This window comes from Nipponia nippon, unplaced genomic scaffold (assembly GCF_047370975.1).
Source record: "Nipponia nippon isolate SJK-2023a ecotype South Korea unplaced genomic scaffold, ASM4737097v1 scaffold_4, whole genome shotgun sequence".
NCBI classification, from domain to species: domain Eukaryota; kingdom Metazoa; phylum Chordata; class Aves; order Pelecaniformes; family Threskiornithidae; genus Nipponia; species Nipponia nippon.
Genome location: NW_028262358.1, coordinates 34422810 through 34443053, shown reverse-complemented (window position 1 = coordinate 34443053; position 20244 = coordinate 34422810). Strand labels below are relative to the sequence as shown.

General features: G+C 51.5%; 1 protein-coding gene across 3 annotated transcripts; it reads right to left on the bottom strand.

Annotated features, from left to right (window-relative positions):
- Positions 1 to 2280: 2280 nt before the first annotated feature.
- On the bottom strand, positions 2281 to 20151 carry AARS2 (alanyl-tRNA synthetase 2, mitochondrial). Of its 3 annotated transcripts, XM_087775889.1 has the most exons (22): positions 19896 to 20151; positions 19417 to 19605; positions 18590 to 18735; positions 17549 to 17743; positions 16868 to 17012; positions 16294 to 16439; positions 15879 to 15987; positions 15241 to 15279; positions 14392 to 14503; positions 13719 to 13846; positions 12828 to 12978; positions 10825 to 10994; positions 9717 to 9830; positions 9161 to 9301; positions 8367 to 8504; positions 7865 to 7974; positions 6634 to 6742; positions 4978 to 5100; positions 4433 to 4543; positions 3470 to 3553; positions 3237 to 3347; positions 2281 to 2846 (listed from the first exon to the last, which is right to left on the bottom strand). In XM_087775889.1, exons 1-22 carry the CDS (start codon positions 20124 to 20126, stop codon positions 2682 to 2684), a joined length of 2967 nt encoding a protein of 988 aa, XP_087632015.1. In that variant the 5' UTR covers positions 20127 to 20151; the 3' UTR covers positions 2281 to 2681. The 3 variants fall into 3 exon arrangements, with proteins under 3 accessions (XP_087632015.1, XP_087632016.1, XP_087632017.1); XM_087775890.1 differs by lacking the exon at positions 19896 to 20151 and having other exon boundaries at positions 18590 to 19283; positions 19417 to 19550; XM_087775891.1 differs by lacking the exon at positions 19896 to 20151 and having other exon boundaries at positions 17549 to 17706; positions 18590 to 19283; positions 19417 to 19550.
- Between the last annotated feature and the right edge of the window lie 93 nt (positions 20152 to 20244).

Genomic DNA, 20244 nt, shown 5'->3' with positions numbered 1-20244 from the left:
GGCTGGGTCTGTCACCCTGTGAGCAGGGAGCCACTTTTCCCATGGGACGCGGACAGCTCCGGCAGTGGAGATGGACCTCCTTCCACTGGCCACCGCTCCGGTTGCCTCTGCAGCAGCAGCCCTTGGCCCTGCAGGGGAATGACGAGGGGGGCTCAACTTGAAGGTCAGTGTACAGACCCCTGCCCCTTAAGGGGCTGGGCAAAAGTTTACAAGGGGTCAGTGGTTTTTAAGCTAAAAGGTCAGGCCAAAGGGGGGTAATTTTGTAAGGCTGCTGCTGGCAAGCTCAGGCTCTGCTTTTGGAGCATGGTGCAGGAGCAGCTCAACCCATCATTCCTCTCCTCCTCCTCACACCTACTCTCCAATACCGAAAGGAGCCATCATCTCCTGTAGCAGCTGTTAATACAGTAACACAAAAGCACCCCAGGAAAGCACTTTCCCAGTAAGGCAGAGCACCCCTTCCCCTCCCTGCATCTGGTACTGCTGTGGCCTAAGTAAAACAGGAGCCGTGCAACACCAGGCACTAACGCTGCTTTCAACTGACGGCACGAACCGTCCCCTGGGACTCCACGCACCCTCTCCAGCACCCTACCAGCCTCGTCACGAGGTCCACGAAGCGCTGAGCTGGATGTTCCAGCTCTCCCCTGCGCTCAGGTTCCTTGCAGAGTTGTTATGAGCACCAGCAGCACCTCTGCATCCAGAAATGGAAAGAAATTTGAGAAAGCACTGAGCTGCTCTGCTGCAACGTATGGGAACACAGGCAGGGTCCGCAGTGAGCAGCAGCCTGTCCCAGTGGCAGGGCGATGAAAGAAAGGGGCCTGTGCGCCCCTCCGATGGCTGAACTCTCGGCAGCAGGGGCAGGTGCCCAGGGACCTGGGCTCATAGTCCCCTTTGCAACAAGCCCTGCTTTAAGCTGTCTGGCTGGAAGTAGCATTTACTGAAGGAGTAAGGTTTGCAGTCCTGCTGCAGCTGTAGCTGTCAGTGCTTTAGGGCAGCAGAAGAGGACAGTGGGGAGCACCACCAGCCCCTAAAGGCCCCCCATTCCTTCTGCCTCCAAGCCCTCGTATTTGTACCAGGCACTTAGCCAAGCACAAAACCAGCTTCCTGGCACTTCGCAAAGATGAGAAGCCTCAGGGACCACATACGAGATATTGGGCTGGACAGCCACTGAGAGAGGGAAGAAAACCCCTTGTCCTCTAGTCATGCCTGTAAGTCCACCTCCCTTTTTCCCCTCAGGCAAGCTGTTCACTGAAGAGAGAAGGGGGAGGAAGCTCTGCTCACAGCAGCTATTCACCCTCTCCCCCTCATGCAGACAGCTGAGAAAGCGGAGGAAGTCTCTCAGGAGGAGACTGGGCCATTCCCCACTACATCCTCTTCACCAGTCCTTATCTATGTGACAGACATTTCCTGCTCCCCATCCATCAGCATCACTGTGCTTCCACCCCTCCTCTCCCCAAAAGCATACAGCTTCTGCCTCCTCTACCTCCCTGCACAGCACTGGCCAACCCTACCTGCTGGTGATATTCATCCCCCTCAGGCTGGTGTTGCTGCTCACAGGGTGAAAGCTGCTTCTATCACTATGCACCTTTGCATCAGCTACCATTTGTGATCTCTCTTTATTTAGGTCAATACAGTATTTAAAATAACAGTGCTTTGGCTAAGAGCTCTGGACATCACTCTAACAATGAAGTCTGAAATGTCTTTATGAGTGTGCTGTGTCTGCTGGCACTTATGAAACGTGACCAGTTTAGGAGGGAGACCTGCTCAGCTCAAGGCTAAGTGTCCTGCTGCAGGGAGTTCCGTGCTGCAACACAGCAACAGTCCCCATTCACACAACTCACCAGATCCATGGTGCTTTTTAGGTAGGTTCTGGTACGCAATAAGCCATGAGGCACTGTGAGAAGGAAGGAATTACAAGGGAGTGGCAGAAGGAAACAAGGATAAGAACATTCATCCAAACCAAAGAGGCAGAGGCTGGGATAATTTTGTTCCCTCCGTGCTTCAGTACCAAGGACTGGCTTTAGCACTACTCGTTGCATAGCCGACCAAGCATAGGCTGAAAAAGCTGAGCCTGCAGGCGGGGGGCGGGGGGGGGGGGAGAATTCTCTCCCCATTTCTAAATTGTAGTAGCATTTTTAATCAGAAGGGTGTCCCAAGTTCTGCAGTTGGATGGGACTGCTTACAAGAGAGACATATGACTTGTGGGGCTTCAGGGACAGAACAAAACCCTTTCCCAGAACAGGGGGGGGGGCGGGGGGGGGAAGCAGCTAACAAGGAGCATCAGAGGATCAAACAGTCTCCACTATTTAATAGATTTAGGATAACACTGTGCCATCTCCCCACGCTCTTGAGGAGCCTCTCAGTGCTGCTCTTGTGGCAAGAACTGCACTGTTCCTGAAGTAGGATCTGCTGCTGCAACTGGTGCTTTCCAAGGCTCAATCCCCATATGTCCATGCTGAGAATAGGGAGCATCGTTCTGTCAGTGGGATCAGGAGCAGCATCTCTGCTGATCCCTGATGGCCTGAAGCCAAATGCCCCAATGCAGTGGTTGCAGCAATGTTCAGTGTGGGAGCTGCTAAACCTTTCAGATCAGCAGAGTATAACACATGCCCTGCATCAAGTGTCCACGTAGCTTGCAGCTGGGCTGCATACAGCTGTCCCGCCACCAAAGCACGACAGTTATTTCAGAGTTTACTCTGAGCAAACTTCAGAGCAGTAGTCAGGGCTCCCTGCATGCCCTTGGCATTTCCACTGCCCTTAGCGACGACGGGAGAGCCTCCTGCCTTCCCTTCCATCTGCGTACAGACAGCCACGGCCCAGTCAGCAGCGGAGAACATGGGGAGGCAATTCTGGGGAAGAGACACAGAGCAAAGTAATTTGGACTGCGGACCACTCTGCAGTCTGGAAGAAAGGTAACAATGTTCTCTCCTCACCCAGCCTGGGCCCTCACTAACCTGAGGCAGTCATGACTGGGAGGACCGCAAAGGCTGAGTTTACATGTTAATGCTGTGTCCTGCCCCTGGGCAAACACGGCCTGGAGGATCCAGGGATATCTGTGCCCAGCAAAGACTGAAAGCATATCTGGTCCCAGTATAGTCAGCTCAGGTCCTAACCCTGAGTGATTAACCACCAACACTGGGCAGAATCCCAGGAAGAGCCTCAACTGGGATCTGCTGAGCAGTGGGCCCAGTCCCCCTTTGCAGGCAGGTTCTCTGTGTCTCTGCCAGGGTTCTGCTTACCTTGGACACCTGGCAGGCACAGAACACCTCACCAGAAACCTGAGGGCTGAGCAGCAGGACTGATGTGCCAGGAGACTTGTCACACAGCTGGTTCACTACCTTCATTAGGATCTATGAGAGGCAGGGAGAAGAGGGGTCAGGCTACAGCAGAGGAAGCTGGCACGCAGCAGAAAACGGGGTACCTTAGAAAACCGGAGGTACCACTGGGCCTACAAGCAATGTGGATTACTCACAGAGAGGGAGTCAGCTGGGACGGTATCAATGATGACAGGCTGGTTGCAATGTTTTTCTAGCAGGCTCTGTGCCTTCTCTTCAGCCTGGAGGAGGAAACACACAGCACTTGAGGGGCTACAGGTGGCACAGGGTGGGCTGGATGGGGATATATGTATGCAATGTATGTACATAGGGAGTGGAAGTGCTGCTCTGTGGGATAGAGGGGGGAATGTATGTTAGCAGAAGTAAGACCGGCAGACTGAAATCTCCACACAAAGACCTGTACAATCCTCCTTCCTCAAAAGCAAGCAGAGATGAACCCCTTTCAGAAGTGGAATAGGCGGTGACCCGTTCGGTCCCCAGCCTCTCTCCTGGACCTATGCATCACTACATGTCTCAGGCAGGCTCCTGTGGCAAGATGCTCCTAGTTTAAGAAAAGAATAGTTCTTGCTCAGAACATTAAGTCATGAATAAGCATTTCCAAAGGGATTTTAAGGTAATCATGTAAATTAGCAAGACACAAATGCAGTGGGAAGACAGAGCAATATCCATATGGCTGGGAGAAAGGCTCTGCCCTGCCACCGCTTTACTGTGTGACCTTGTAAAGCCCATTTTCACGGCCACCTCATCTTCTCCATGTATAAACAGCAAAGTGATGCCTATCCACCTGTTGGTGTTTGCTAAAAGTGCTGATACAGGGTTCTCCATCTTCACAGGCAGAGAGACATGGGGATTCTGCAGGTGCCAAAAGCCCAGTCAGTCATTCACTGCATTTTAAATAATGGCCCTGGTTAATGCCAGTGAAATCAACCCAACGCAGGCTTGTGTTGCGCCTTGTGTGATTCGTACCTGCTTTCTTCTGCCTTCTAATGGGACCCTAGTGACTGAGTGGCCATGACGTGTGACAGAAACACCAGGTCCACTGGAGTATGCCACACAGTGCTATTAGCAGGCTGCAAGTGAGCGTGCTGCTACCACAGTACCTGCTGCACCTCCAGCTTCTTGATGGCCGTGTTAGCTGTTCGCTGTAGTGCTTTGAGGGTAGTCTGTAGTTCTTTTCTTTGCCACTGAGGTATTGCAGTGCTAGCCACCACCTGCAAGAGAGTTTGTTGTGTAAGGACACTAAACTGTACCTAGAAATAAACTGCTAGTTCTCTGGGAGGTCAGGCTGGAGCCGGGCCTCTTCCCAGACCCTCCTAAACCCCTATGTGATCAGGCCAGCCAGTCACTGTGGCGTGTAGCGTTCTCTTTTCAGCTGGGCATCTAAAGCCTGGGGAAAAACCTGGAACCCTTTTTCACTGTTTCACCCTCCCCACCACTGTCTTCTCTCACATTCCCTCTGGCAGCAGGTCATCTGCAACAGAGGCACCCAGACACTGGTTGAAATCTTTGTGACCAATCTTTGCACCAGCAGGTAGCACCATGTCCTTGCTATTGGCCATGGTAAGGTGTGAACCTGGTAGGGAAGAAGTCATGTTCCTCAAGTGTACAGAGCTGGGATCTTCCTGTACAGGAGTGTAATCCTTACTTTGGTCAACTGGCCCACTTCTTTGGAGAGCTTCTGCATCTCAGGAATAGAGGTGCTCCTCTGCTTCATTCGTAGGGAGACAGAGTCCACTTCCATAGCCAAGCACTGGCCTACTTCCCGGGCCTGGAGAGAAGGAGGGAGAGAAGGCTTCAAATGCAGCAATAGAAAGAATGAATGGGGATGGAGAAAGTGAGGAGGCAGCAGCGTCATAATGAATGAAGTACTGCTCAGGATCCAGTGGGAAGACACCTACAGATAAAGGTTTTAAGAACAACTGTCCCCAAGAGACTCTGGAATAGAATGTTCCTCTCTAAGTTTGTAACCAACACTAGATGGTCACACCCAGGGGACCAAGCTGTTGTGCATTTATGTTTCCTCAGTATCTCACACCAAATCATCAGGATTTCAATGAGAAGAACTTGGGAGCCCCATTTACTTCTTAGTGCTCTTTTTTCATGAGCAAATGCAACCTTGAAACTAATGACTGAAGAAACAAAAGAAACACTAAAACTGAAGAAAACTCATTAGCTGTTCAAGCACATTTCCTGAGGACCAGTTCAGCTAGTCTTGGTGCATTTCTTATTGCTTTCCCCAACACCAACACTACCGTTAATAAAAAGGCTAATACAAGCTTTTTTCACCAGTGAAAATCCTTACAGTTTGGAGCATTTCCTCTCTGCCAGACCTTTGTGCCCATGATGGTCCTGCTAGACTTTAGACCAGGACAGCGGAGAGTATATAAGAAAAGCTGTGGACAGTGAGGACTGCTCTGCCTAGCTAGGATACACATCCCTTGTTTCAAGTCACTCCCTCATGCCTGCAGTCTCCCTTGTCTGATTAACACAGGCACACAGCTCCTCTTGGGGGCTCTCCAGGTCAGCACTTCCAGCAAAGCAGGCAGATGTGCCCTGCAGCTTTTCATTCCTCTGCACCAAGAAAAGCCTTGCTAGGGACACAGATGCGAAGGGGACAGCCAACCAAAAAGCAACAGATTTGCAGGGGTGGGCTTTGCCTTTAGTCTTCCCAGTTCCACTGACAGTGAGTCACTCTACTCTGACTGCAGCCTTAAAGGAAGCGGGCAAGGTTGCAGGGCCCCTGATGCCTCCAGATATTCAAAGGACAGAGCGATCTCATGGACACAATAATAGGTTGCTTACTTTTTATACAGACCCATCCAAACCAGAACCACAGTTTAGCAGGAAAAAGACTAAAGAAAAGAAGCAAAAGGGCTGTAAGAATGAGGCCAGAGCCCTGTAACCATAAAGTGCAAATCCAGCTGTGATAGGCAGGAGGTGAGCAGGAGGTGAAACAAAAGCACAAAGGATCACACCTTTAAATACCTACCTGGGGACTGAAATTTATAGTCTAGAGACTTCCTGATATTTTATGCCAAGTTCCTATCTTGGAAAATGGGGTCTGAGGGGAGGAGTGAAGGTCAAGGAGACAGAAAACTAGGATGAGGGGGTGGGGTGGAGGTGAATGGTGAGGTGTGGCCGCAGAGCTGGGTCCAGGGGTGAAGGAGGAAGCCAGACCAGGCATAGCAGGGAGGCTCCAGCCAAAGCAGGGGGAAGCTAATTGTCTAAGCAGGAACCTACAAAGTTGGGTCCTTCTGGCATTGCCTTGACATGGCAGAAATCTCAGTTCCCCCTTTCTTACCTGTTTGGCTTGTCCCCCTGTCACTGCAATGACACGGCTAATCCCTTTAACAAGCTGACGCTCACTGATGATGGCCAGATCTTCCATAGCTCCTGTTTGTAGAAGGTGCCTGCAAAGTCAGCAGAGAACAGGAAAGAAAACAAGCTGCTTTCTCGGAGCAGAAATCAGGAAGCCTGCTTTCCTTTTAGATAAGCCTCAAGTCCAGCAGCCCCTCCCCAGTCCCAATAGCTTCAATCCTTTCCCACCCCTAAAATCCCGAAGACACCCTGTCAGGCAAGAGCCAGCAGAGTTGAAGCTACTCCAGAGGAACCTCAGTGCTACCCGCCCAGCAGGCTGCTTCAAATGGTGTGCAGCAGCCAAGTTCCGCCTTGCTTTCATCTCCTTTCCTTCAGCGGTGGGATGGATTGGGATTTTTCTCTTCTACTCAGCTGCTACTGAACCTCGTAGAAAGTAGTTTTTTCCTCCAACTCCACCACTCTCTTGTCAGGCCAGCTCACAGACTGGCCAGTAGACTCCAATCACAGGGTAGCTGTGCAGTCACAGGGCACTGACAACCTCCCCTTTCCTTCTTGGCTATTCAACACTGAATATGAAAACAACTACAGTGTCTCAGGTTCTGTTACCACAAGTAATCATTTCAGACAACTTCACAGAACTGATCATCTCCACTCCCATGCAGTTTCTTGTCCCACTACTCCCACAAGAATGATCTCATGACTAGAAACTTGCTCATTTTCAGCTGCATCTGCTCAAAGGCCAATTTGTTCCTGTTTTTTTTTGTGTCAGCATTGTCCTAAGATCGATTAACTCTTCTTCTACTCTCATTACTGCTAGAAGCAGAAGAGGGCAAAGATAATTAATTAAAATAATCAGAGTGGTCTCAAGATCTCACAACTGTCTCAGAGTCTCCTGCTGGGTCCCCAGCCCCCCTGCAACCCCAAAGCTAAAGCCCTGTGACAGGCCACACATCCCCTTCCCACACTGTGCTGGCGCCCTGCGGCTTCCAGGTTGGTTTCAGACTATGAAGCAAGGAAAAACTTTGCATTTCACTTAAGTTTTCTCACCCTGGGACTTCCAAAGGTTTGTAACTAGCCCATCCTGTCCTCACAAGATCCTTCCAGTGAGAAAACTTAGTTGCACAGGGACAGGGAGTGGAGCTTGCAAGAATGGCTCTACCTCAGCCACCAGTGCCCACAAACACACCTTCTGACTGCAAGTAAAAGTCACTTACGTCCCACAGCAGAGCTCCACAGAGGTCTGCATTGCAGCCTCAGAGTCGCGGGTCAGCACACTTTCCACAGGGACCCCCAGGGATACTATCCTCACTGGATCTGGATACCCCTGACAGAGGAGACAGGGATCAGCAGCTAACAACATGGTCCTTCAGGGGCACTTACAGACTAACTACATGGCTTCAGGTGCCTGCCTCATTTTTCCCCTATTCTAGAGTAGCCCCAGAGTCAGGGGCAGCACTGCTTCTCCCCCACAACCAGCCACCATGGGGACAAAGAAACAACTGGGTGACACTACAAGCTTTTGGTCCAAAGAAATGAGCAGAAAGCCTACGCGTTACCAGCCTCCACGTTTTACAACACAGTGCTCTTGAGATCTCATCTATTTTCCCTCCTGAGTTTTGGGAGTCAGAAACCTGTTGTGTCAACATCTCTTGCGACCCAGATGATTCCTGCTGAAGGAGAAGGCTCCTGAAGATGTGCGCTGCCATCCTGTCATACCTCATCCACTGCACGGAGTCCCCGAACTCTTCTTGCCAGCGTGAGGGGGACCTCAGCCATATGCACCACCTCATTTCGTTTGATCACATCCTGGACCACTTGCTCCACTTGCTGCAGCTGCTCCACAGTCACGGGGCCCTGAGTAAGTAAATCATATGAAAAAAAACCTTATGAAGAAGCCTCCTGAGAGGTACAAAACAAAGGAGGGAGAACTGGGGCAGGGGCCCCAGGCAACTCAGCTTGGGCACACCACTCTCTCCCTGCATCTCATCTTTCCTGCTTGTAAAAGGGACCTGTGAGCATCATGACCCTCCCACCCTCTCCTCCCATGAGGGATAAGGATTTTTGATCCAAAAGCATCAACCAAACTCTTCAAGAGAGATGCTGCAACGAGTGACAGGTTACCAGGGCCAGCACTCAGCCTGACCCAATAGCTTTCAGTTCCCAAGCCCTCTCACCTGGATGACCAACACAGACATCAGATATGCACCACAGCCAAACTGGTGAATCTCTCAAAGACCCCTTTACACTACTCAGGTCAGTCCCATGACCACTGGCCTTGCTAAGTCCTTTCCCTTCTGACCCCCATTCATCCCCTCAGCAAGCCCTTCTCAGAGCCAGGTCACTGCAAAGCAGAGCCAGTCACGTCCAGAGGGCCATGTTCCATTGCTCAGATAAAGCATGACCTGTCTCTAAAGGAGTGATTATGGTGAGAGGAGAAAAATCCCTGGAAAGAAGGCCAGTACTGGAATGTTGGTACTGCCGAGAACAAGAAAACAGAAGTCCAGAGTCACCTTGGTATCAAAGTCAAAGCGCAACCGCTCTGCTGTCACATGGGACCCTCGTTGCTCCGTGTTGTCACCCAGGATGTGGCGCAGCGCAAAGTTCAGCAGGTGGGTAGCGGTGTGGTTCGTCATGCAGGCCAGCCGCTGGGCCTGAAAGCGGAGACAAGTTGGCAGGGAGTCCTGATTCTCCACAGCTCGGGGGAGCAGGGGATGGCATGAAGAGATATAGGAAAGGCTGCATGTGAGGGGATGGGACAAGATGGAGGGGAAAAACAACGGGAAGCGCAGCTGTCAGATGAATTTATGTCACAAGGCAGATTTAATTTCTTTTCCCCATGGGATCACCTCTGTAAAACAGCAAAAGGTAGGCTGGATACTTCTGGACAGACCAATAGCTCACAGAAGATTACAGAGTGACTTGTGAGGTCTCCTTCCCACTGCACATCACAATAAAGGGCAGTCTCAGGAATACAAGGGACAAGGCTCTGCTGTGCCCAGGTTACTCAGGACATCACAAGACTCTCAAGGCAAAGCTAGGAAAAGGTTAAGAGCAGTGAGTTATCACCTCATCCACAAAGAGCTGTACTTGGTCCCCAGCACGCAGGGTTTCCACAGCAGTGACCTCATGGATCACGTAACCACCACAGAGACGAACTGATTCTACAGGGAAGAGTATGTCCTAAGCAAAGAGAGACAGAAAGATGAGTTAGGACACAGGGAACATCCAAAGACCTGTGCTAGGTGCCTGCTTGATCTGACTAGGAAACACAACCCCCGTTGATCTCTAAAAGACAGGGATGGGGTGGGAAAAGCAGGGACAAACTTACTGCCAATGTAACCAGAGTGCCTCAGGCCTTCCCTGCATCCAGCCACTCACTGCACAACATGTTGAGGCTGTCAGCTTGCAGTGGAGGGGCAGCAACATCGCCCATGTTGATGCATTTTCCTAACAAAGATGCTTGTCCATGAGAAAATGGACAGCAGCTGCCAAGGCACCCATGTCAAGCATCCAAGGTGCCATTTCTGCCTCACGGGGCTGGCAAGAGAAACTTGATCCCTGCTTCAGCTTGAGGAGAAGTGCTGAGCAAGGCACTATCACATTCTGCAAGGCTAAAAAGGCAGCATCAATGCCCGGGTGCAATTCTCAAGAGCTGAAATGTGGGAAGGAGAAAAAGCTGCACCCCATGTAACTTCCTAGGAGAGGGTGAACGCTTTTCCTTTGGCAAGGTTGAAGAACATGCTGCAGAGGTGGAGGTCCTCCCTGATGCTTTTGAGAAGGATAAGAGTTTTTGCACTGGGTTTCAGGTTGGGCACTGCTTGCAGTCATCCAGGACTGGCCATAGACAAATTACTCAGCTTGTGGGCTCTCTGATCATTGACTGCCTTCTCTGCATTGCAACCTCAGCTGGCACGAGTGCAGCACATTAAAAAAGACTTCCCAGCATTCCCCAGAAGAAATTGCAAAGGGCTGAGAAAGACAACCAGAGCAGCAGGTCCACCTCTGTGAAGTTACTGCTACTTCTCCCCCACTCCGCTCCAACCCCGAGGCAAAGCCAAGGGCACTGTCAAGAGACAGCAGCAAATTAACACAGTACAACAGCCAATCACTTGGGGAAGTCTGCCTGGCCTCAGTATCCACAGTGTCCTTGGGTTCAGGCACCAAAGGGTCTCACCTGCTGTCCTAAACGTATCATGTAGCCTTGGTCAGAGGCTTGCCCGCCCTGCTCTGCATAGAAGTTAGTCCTGTCCAAGATGACACCACAGCGTTGCCCTGCCCCAACCTCCTTCTGGAGAGACTGATCTCTGTACAGCATCAGGACCGTGGCCTGGCATGGGCTGAACTCTGTCAGGGAGAAGAATATGGCAGCAATTAGTGCATACACCATGTCAGATTGCAACATGAAAGCCGGGGTCACTTCCCCATGCCACCTCTGCCAACAACCAGTCTATACTGAAAGCTGGCACTTTCCTTTGCCTTGGTAGGAGAGGAACAGCTATTGCCAGAAAGGACAAAGGATTAGTTATTTGGAACCAAATCACCCCTCGCTTACCTAGTGACAGACCTGCTGGGTAGCAGGTAACCAGGCTGGGACACCTGATCTGGCTCCACATGAGCCAGACAGAGCAAGGTGTGGCACATACCTGTCTGCGTCTTACTACACTGCATGCTTGGCCAACCTGACTGCCTTGTATGAAGAGATGACTGGTTTGGTGGACAAGGACGTAGCAAGTTTCTGACATGCTCTCCTGTAGCCTCCTTGAAGCCTAATTCGGGTGACATGGACTGGGCAGGTAGACGATAAGGTGGGTGTATAACTGGCTGGGCAGCTGGCCCCACAGAGAATTGCTCAACAGTTCCATGTTCAACTGATATTCAGTTACCAGTAGAGCTACTTGGTGGCTGACATTCGGGCCCAAACCATTTAACATCTTCATTAATGACTATCCATGACAAGATGGGATGTACTCATATCCTGCTTGTGTATGGCAAGAAATTGTGGGGACTGGTTGATACACTGAAGAGCAGGGCTGCTTTTCAGGGGCACCTCAGCAGGCTACAGAAATGGACTGACAGAAACCTTGGGGTCCTCAGGAGCAAGTTGAACACAAGTCAGCAGGGTGCCCTTGCAGCAAGGAAGACTGCTTGCCTGCTGGGCTGTATAAACACAAACACAGCCAGCAGGTCAAGGAAAGTGGCTATTCACCCCTATTTAGCATTTGTGAGACTACAAGTATAATACAGGAAATTCTGGTGGTACATAAGCAAAAAAACTTTTCACGCTAAGACTGATGAAGAACTGGAACAGGGTGTAGAGAGGCTGTGGGATCTCTGTCCTTAAAGATACTGAAAATTTAAATGGACAAGGCTCTGAGCAACCTGATCTGACCGTGAAGCTAATATTCCTTTGATCAAGAGACTGGACATCCAGAGATCCCCTCCAACCTCAATTATTCCATGATTCAGTGACTGAGGAGGTGGGACAGTGCTAGCTTGGAGATTCCAGCCAGTGTCACTACTGGGTTTTTCTCCCTCCATTATACTCTTGCTGTAGTAAATACAGTTTGAATTGCCTCACTTTCTGCTTAATGTGCATTGCCCCCAGCACACTGGGTAAGAGAGAGCTGGCTGTACACAGCTATCTGTAATTGTTTGTGACAGCCACACCACCTCTTACTCTCTGTGGTTTAGCTTAATGCTTTCCCTAGAGCATCAGCAACCCCAGTTTTCTAAATGATAAAAAGCCTGCACTGGCATCTAGTGGTCTGCGAAAGTAACAGCAAGTGCACTGTTTTAAACCACTGCTTAAAAGCTTTTGCATAATTATTCTTCATTCTCCCTAGCACTCACATGCAGATGCCTAACTGTGGTGGACAGACTTCTCTCTAGCAGAAATCAATGGTCCCTGCTTCACCACTGCACAGTAATACCAACCCAGAGCTCACGGCCTTGTCATCAGCCCAGAGCCTTCTTGGGGACACACCAACAGCAATAAGAAAAGCATCTACTTTGGGATGAGGTACAGGGGCAGAGAAAAGATGCAGCAGCAAGGTGGACAGGTTTGAACCACAAAGTACACGTTCTGCATGCATGAGGTTAGGCAGCAAAAGCAGCCTTGTGAGGGATTCCAGCACCCTCAGGAAGAGCTTGCCTTACCCATGGGACCTGGCCACTTACCGTACTGCCCGTGCTGCCCAAGAGTGTAGGCATACTTTGGAGAATCATCAGTAGCAGGCACGTTGCCGCTCTGCAGCTGAGCCAACGAGTGCACATCAAGGCGCGTGTTTGTGTCCTCCAGCTGTCCTGCCTGTGGGCCACCAGCCTTCCGCTACAGCAGAGCAAAGGCACAGTTAGATGGGAGATACCTGGGGGCACTCAAATCAGTAACTGGAGATATAAGGCTAGGAACAACTTCTTCCACCTTCCTGGAAAGGGGTTGTTTAGATCCAGGCTGATGGAGGCTACTGCTAAACCAACCCCCTTCCTTCAAACCCCACAAGCACTCAGTACCACCTTGTGCTAGCCTTGAGGCAGACCATAAGCAACAGCTAACACAACCCTCCCAGCACAGCTTGCTGTGTAGCTGTGAAACTTTCAGGCCATTAAAGCTCAGGAGAGCAAGGCCTTGAACTGGTAACTGCACAGGGTGGGCAATGCAAGTCTTCCAGCACTACAGAGACCAAGGAGATTTTGTAAACTTCATAAATCAGTTGCTGTTTGGGCTAAGCTGGCTCTGCTTTGTGTGAGAAGCTGGACTACATGACTGACAGAGGACACTCCTAACCTGTATAATTCTGTGATAACCTCCACTCCAGCAACAGTCAGCATTATAAAGTACTTCTACTGATCTGAAGAGAATCACCAGCCAGGACTTCTCAGTCCCACACCCACAAGCAAAGGCCTTGTGACCCCACTGCTGTTTCAGACCCACTTCCCCTTCAGCGAAAAGGCACATGGCCCTGTGGTGAATCCACGAAGAGCCTCAGTAGTGAAAGGAATTCTGCTTCCATGCTCACAGGAGAGAGGGAAGGCTCTGAATTATTCTGACAATGTGAGTCTCCGTCTTACCTTTGCATCTTCCAGAACAAGTTCATTAAAAGCAGCTGAATCCAAACTGATTCCCTTTTCTTCAAGCATCAAGTCAATCAGATCCAGAGGGAATCCCAAATTCCCATAGAGAGACCAGGCTACTTCAGCTGTAGAAGAAAAAGGACATGAACTCTGTGTGAACACGGGAAGCAAAGGCATCTCAAGATTTGCTTGGATGGGATCAATCTAGTGTGTGCCTTGGTAACTGGATTCACCTGTGCTGTGTGCAGCTGCACTGGTAACGGGGAAGGGAACAGAAGCCATGCAGTTGTTCTTGTATGGGACTGAGTATTAATGATGCCCCACAGCCCCATCCCTGCTAAAATTCGTGCAGCACATCTGGACAGAAGCTGCTCTGGTTAGGTCCGGAGCTCCTTCTTTCAGCTGTGTCTTGTAAGGACCCAGTTAATCAGTCAATAAAGCAGCAAGGGAATGTTTCTAACTTTCCTGGTGCCTAGTTTGATGTGAGAACAAAGTACTACAAAACAATTGCAATCTGAAGAAAGGAGCAACATCTGCTCCTCTGCCTGGGGCTAGAAGGTCACTTAAAACGTGGGAGAGGCAGACATCCACCACAGTTTTGACTGCAATACTTGTGAGGACCTGGATCAAACCATCTTTAAGCACAGCTTGTCAGAGGAGGGAGACTCACCTGGGAAATTTGTGGAGGGCTCCATCTGCTGCACTGTCCGCTCAATGATGCGCCTCCCACGCTCGAGGGAGGACAGAAAAGTGGTCTCATTCTCATTGATGATATCCATGATCTGTCCAAGGATCAGAAGAAGGGTTAGCCACAACATCTCAGGGAGCTGCCCAGCTCAGCCCTGCTACCACTGGGCTCCCTGCTACAGTCAGCTCAAATGACATCAAAAGCAGGTGTCTAACAGGGGTGCTGTGTCTGCTTGAACCAGCCTTTTTGTTCTGCAAGTATCCATCACAACACGGCTCCGATGCAATCCTAAACAGTGCCAAAGTCATTGTGCTTCCTATCACCATTCCTGTCAAGGAAATACTGACCATCCACCTGGGAAAGGCTAGAAGCTGACAAATGCTCCCTGTCAGACATTCATGTCTGTGACCCAATTAAAATTGCATGGCTGGAACAGCCAGAGAAATTGCTTGTCACAGTTGCTGTCAGCAGAAGCAAGCCAGGACTAGTCTTAAATCACCAATCCACTTTGGACAAAAGGTACCCAGGCTAGGACAGGTTGTACTTGCACTCAACAAAAGAGCTACCCGAGCTTTTTTAGAGCCTTATACCAGGACAAGCAGTTCCTGGTAAGCAGAGCTCCCACGAGGAAATCTGCCACAGATACTTCTTGTGCCTAGGATACAACGTTCCCAGCACATTTCAGCCCACCCATGAGAACATAGTTATGGAGGAGGCTATGCAAACTCCTCCTGCTAAGTCCCAAGGAAGGGCTGACTTCTGGCCCTGAGAGCAGTGCCTCACAAAGATAACGAGATGGGGTTTCTCTCCAAGGGATTCCACATTGCTCACCTGGTCTGCATTCTTCGTCAGCTCTGGATAAGCATCTCCCTGTGGAGTGAGCCTCGGTTAGTGACAACATCCTCAGCATCTTTCTCGAGGGATCTCACAGCATGCTACAAGCATTATAGAGGTTTCTCAGGCAGATGAGTGTGAAGGGAGCCCCAGAGACAGAAGCACAGGGGAAGAATCACACATGGACTTACAGCTGCCACCTCCTGGCTATCTCCCTGTGACCCGCCTCTGCTAGCCACTGCACAGCATCTCTTGGCAAACACATCCGATCATGACAGGAAGAAAGCACTGTCTTTTAGGATGCTGTTAGTACTCACAGGGACCAATTTCAGATGGCTTTAAGCAGATATGACAGCTTGGAAGCCACTGCCCTCGGGAAACAACAACGTGCACTTCCACACACTTACACACACTTGTGCTGACTGTACCACTGGTCACACTAGGCCCCCTCCCATCACAAATGATGAGGAGACAAGAGATTTTTACTGCTGTGATGCATAGCACCAGATACACCCTCCTGGAGCTCCTTTACATCCAAGATTGTCTCCTGACAGTGTACAAGAAAGGGACGCGGGGCTGAATAGGACATGTGCGATATTCTTCCCCCCCCGCCCCAGGCAGAAGTTTTTACTCACCAGCACTTCCACTACGGTAGGCACCAGGGAGGCCAGGAGCCCAGGTGGAGCATGAAGGACTTCAGAGCAAAAGCGGACAGCCCTGCGCAGGATCCGACGCAGCACCAGCCTGAAAGCAGAGCAGGATTCCCCACGCAGCCATGTGAGCACCCCTGCCCAGCTCCCACGTCCAGCACACCCCCGACACAGCTCCTCTGGCCTGATCTATTGACATCAGCCAGCGGCTCCCCACACTCAACACCCACCCAAGGATGAGCCTGCAGATCAGAACCTCTTCCAGGCTCTCACTTTCCTGCCTCCCCAAAGCTCGTGCACTCCCTATCTTGGGCTCACACCAGAACTTCTCCCTCTGGCTGTCCATATTCCTTTCTAGACCTAACTCCCTCCACTCCATGCCATTTCCTTATGTCCTTACTCTGCTCCAGAAAGGCCTGGGTAGATGCCATCAGTGATGCACACGCACAAGGTGCGCACGTGATCCGCCACCACACGGTAGGCCATATTCACACGACCAACATCAGCATCCCCAACCAGACCTTGGTATCTGGGCCCCCTGCAGCCCTAAAAGAGAAAGTAAGGAGATAGATCAGCAGAAATTAATGGCTGCAGAAAGAAAAGTTTCAATGCAAGAGGCAGCCAGCTACACTTGACATCATGCTTCTCAACTATCTCCGAACCTTGTGCATCTAATATGTACTCATTAAATCCTTCCAGAGCATTATATACCAAGACTTCTGTACCTAAGACAGGTCAGCCAATGCCCTGGCACTGAGGAATTTAAGAAACTTTGGAAGAAAACCAGATCAGCAGTGCTGATATCCCAGCAGATTTCCAACCTGGAATTCTCCCCAGTTTCCCTAGAATGCTGCTCCTGTCTCAAAATACTGCACAGTAACACGTATAGAGAAGGCAGTACTATGGTACCAGGCAAGCAGTCTGCATTCAAGGAGCTTTTGTTTAGCTGTGACTCTGAGCAGAAGCACCATCACCTTGTGAATGGCATCCAAGATGGGAGTGAAGAGATCTGTGTCGTAGTTGGAGCGTTTGTTCTGCAGAACTGTCACCAGCCTTTCCAGGCCCATTCCTGTATCCACATGGTGCTGCGGCAAGGGAAGCAGATTCCCCTCCACCTCTCTGTCAGCCAGCCAGGAAAAATAAAAGGCAAAAAGAGAAGCAAGGGTCAGTTCAGGGGCAAAGAAAAGGAGCAGGTGAGTCAAAGAGAATGGGAGAGTGACAGGGGATGGAAACAGCAGGTGACCCAAGAATAGGAATCTCGGGGACAAGACTAACAGCAGTCTGCCTTGGGACTGTCAGGCAGTCAGGATCTGACCATCAGATAATCAGGACAGACTGTAAGATAGGGAAAAAGCCCTTCCCTGAACAGGGCCCAAGGCCTTCTCCTCCTCCTGCAGGTTTCTCTGGGCTGCTGCAGATCTCAGGAAACCTCTGGGATGCAGCAGTGAAGGAGAATAGGCAGCAGAGGCTGAAGGAGGACAGGACAAATAAAGCAAAGGGGACCAAGAGCCACACTGGACACATCTCCACAGCTTCCCTCTTGCTCCTGTGCTGCCACTCCCTGGGAAGCAGTGAGGTGTCGGAGAATGTACATGTAGGACTTTGGAGTCAGACAAGGGGGAAAGGCTCTGGAGTTCAGACCAGATGCCCGGTACCTGCTATACTGCATGAAGACCAGGTTCCAGATCTCCACCACATCGGGGCTGCCCTGGTTCACCAGTGCCGCAGCATTTCTGCCACCACCCACGTAGTCATAGTGGATCTCTGTGCAGGGACCACAGGGACCTGTGTCCCCCATCTCCCAGAAGTTGTCCTTCAAGGGAAAAGGAAGCACGTGACTGGCAGGCACCCTGGAAAGGCAAACAGAGGTGGCAGCGCTGGGGCATGCACAGAAAGCACATACTAGCCTAGATCACACAGAAAGTTGGAAGGGAGGAATTCTTTCTGACTACTACAAACTCAATAACCAAACACATTAGGATTCCTTTGGTTCTGTTCACACAGAATTACTCTCCTTCGCAGGAAGAAGCTGGACCAAATCAGACAGGGTCCTACTCACTGCCTAGAATGGCTGGCAAACTCAGTCTGGCTCCTGCTGATGGAGACAGGCTCTCCACTAAGTCTGCGGAGCTGCCTTCCTCCTTGGAGGGAATTCCAGCAGAGCTAAGACCTGATCACAATGGACAGGGCCAAACACTAGCAGTGGCACAGAGCTGGCTGCCTTGGGTCCAAAGCCCACGTACAGCCTGGAACAAGCTCCCAAAGCACAGCAGTGCTCTCTGCAATGGCTTCATCCTCACACTGAAGCAGCCATTGCTAGCTTTCAGAGGAGAACGTACTCTCTGCAGCTCATGATGGAGGGGATGTACGTTCTCAGAGGAGAACGTACTCTCTGCAGCTCATGATGGAGGGGAAGCAAAGGATCAGAGATCCTTTGCGCACTTCATCCAGGCCAGCCATTTTTACACAGCCCGCCAAACTGTTAACGTCCGAGAAACAGCTTAAAGGTCAAATGCGCCAGAGCACTCAGAGCCCGGCTGACTTTTAACAGCTCAAACAAACCAGAAACAAAGTGAGTTTAAAACACAACTTTTGGCCCCTACACCTGATTCCCATCAACTAAAGAGCAAATGGGAGACTATGGAGACTGAAACGTCAGCACCTGCTGCTCAGAACCTCTTCTCTAACACACTTACCCCAGGCGGAGCCATACGTCCCTGCACTCCTCATCTGCGCTCAGCCCCAACAAGGAGTCTCCACCAAAATAGGTGACGTAGAGACGATCTCTGGGGATCTCGTAAACCTCTGTCAAGAGCTCCCAGGCCATGCTACATGCCTCCTCCTGAGCAGGCAGGGAACAGAAACGAAGCACAGTAATCCAGGATGCGTAGTTACGCAGGAAGGCTCTTTAGAATGGGAGTCAAACACCACAGAAGTTCATTTCAGCTGCTCTCCCCCTTTCCAATTTCAAGGTGTATTCCAAAGAGCGGGATGAGGGTCAGGCGAGTGAGACAGCTCACTGCTGCCTGTGGAAAACTGACATTCCTAAATTGTTGGGAGACCTTCAGGGTCACAGCATGGTCTACAACCACGTGCTTACCAGCAGGGTTACATGGATTATTTTCTTTCCAGGGAAAAAACGTATTCACTAGCAAAACAGCTAGCATCTTTTATCGTCCTTCCCTTTTCAAACTTTGTAGTAACAAGCACCAAATGAACTGGAAGCCTCTTTTCACCATATTAAACGGCCAACACTGGCATTCACACACGGAACTTTGATTTGTACATGTTGTTCACAGCTTTGAAAGGCTGAGCACTCTGAGAGTCTGCAGGGCATGTTTAGTGATTCAGCACACCAGCTGACTACCTCCACTCCAGGCCACAGAGCTCCTAAAAAGTAATTTGGAGCTTACAGAAATGCCTTCTACAGACAGTCCTATGGCAATACAGCACGGAACTACAGCACAGCTCTAAAAGAAAGTCCGCATTTCCCCCCGGAGAGGGTTTGCTCCTATCGCCTCACCTTAAAGTAGTCCCCAAAGGACCAGTTCCCCAGCATCTCGAAGAAGGTGTGGTGGTAAGTATCTCGGCCCACATCCTCCAAGTCGTTGTGCTTCCCGCCAGCACGCACGCACTTCTGGCTGTTCACCACCCGCCGGTGCTGCGCCAGCTCGCTCCGGGGGTGCACCGTGCCCAGGAAAATGGGCTTGAACTAGAAATCAAGGCAAAGAGACCCCTGCTGTTGCGAGATGCCGCCCAGCGCCGCGGCCCGTGCCTGGGGCTCCTGAAGCAGAGACGCGGGGCTACCAGAGGCGAGCGGGAGGGCGGCGGCGCAGGAGGCCCAGGCCGAGCCCGCCCCACCGCAGGAGGCCTCCCTGAAAGGGGCCACCCGGAGACGGGTCACCCGAGAGGCCCCGGGGAGCCGGTGGAAGGGACCGGCGGGGGCGGGCCGCGGGCGGGGGAGAGCCGGAGCCTCGGGCCGGGCGCAGGCCGGCGCAGCACCTGGTTCATGCCCGCGTTGACGAAGAGGAGGCGCGGGTCGCCGCGGGGCCGCACGGGGGCCGAGGGCAGGCGGCGGTGGCCGTGGCGCTCCTGGAAGAAGCGGAGGAAGGCGGCGCGGACCTGCCCGGCCGGCGGGCAGCCGGCACCCCCGCGGCGGGGGCTGCAGCGCCAGCCCCACGGCACCGCCAGCAGCAGCAGCCGCCGCCGCAGCCGGCCAGCCGCCGCCATCATGGCCGAGGGCGGAAGGCGGCGCGGCGGCTTCCGGAAGGGGCGGGGAGAAGGGCGGCGGCGGGAGGGGCCGACGGGATAGCGGAGGACCGCTACGGCGGGCAGTTGCTGAGGCATCAAC

What these genes read in the sequence shown, in the direction of transcription:
- AARS2 (XM_087775889.1), bottom strand. Translation starts at nt 20,126, where the DNA reads ATGATGGCGGCGGCTGGCCGGCTGCGGCGGCGGCTGCTGCTGCTGGCG. An exon ending in TGACGAAGAATGCAGACCAG is followed by an intron (nt 14,504 to 15,240) that starts GTGAGCAATGTG and finishes ATCCTTGGACAG; the next exon opens with ATCATGGATATCATCAATGA. An exon ending in TGGGCAGCACGGGCAGTACG is followed by an intron (nt 10,995 to 12,827) that starts GTAAGTGGCCAG and finishes TCTCCCTGACAG; the next exon opens with AGTTCAGCCCATGCCAGGCC.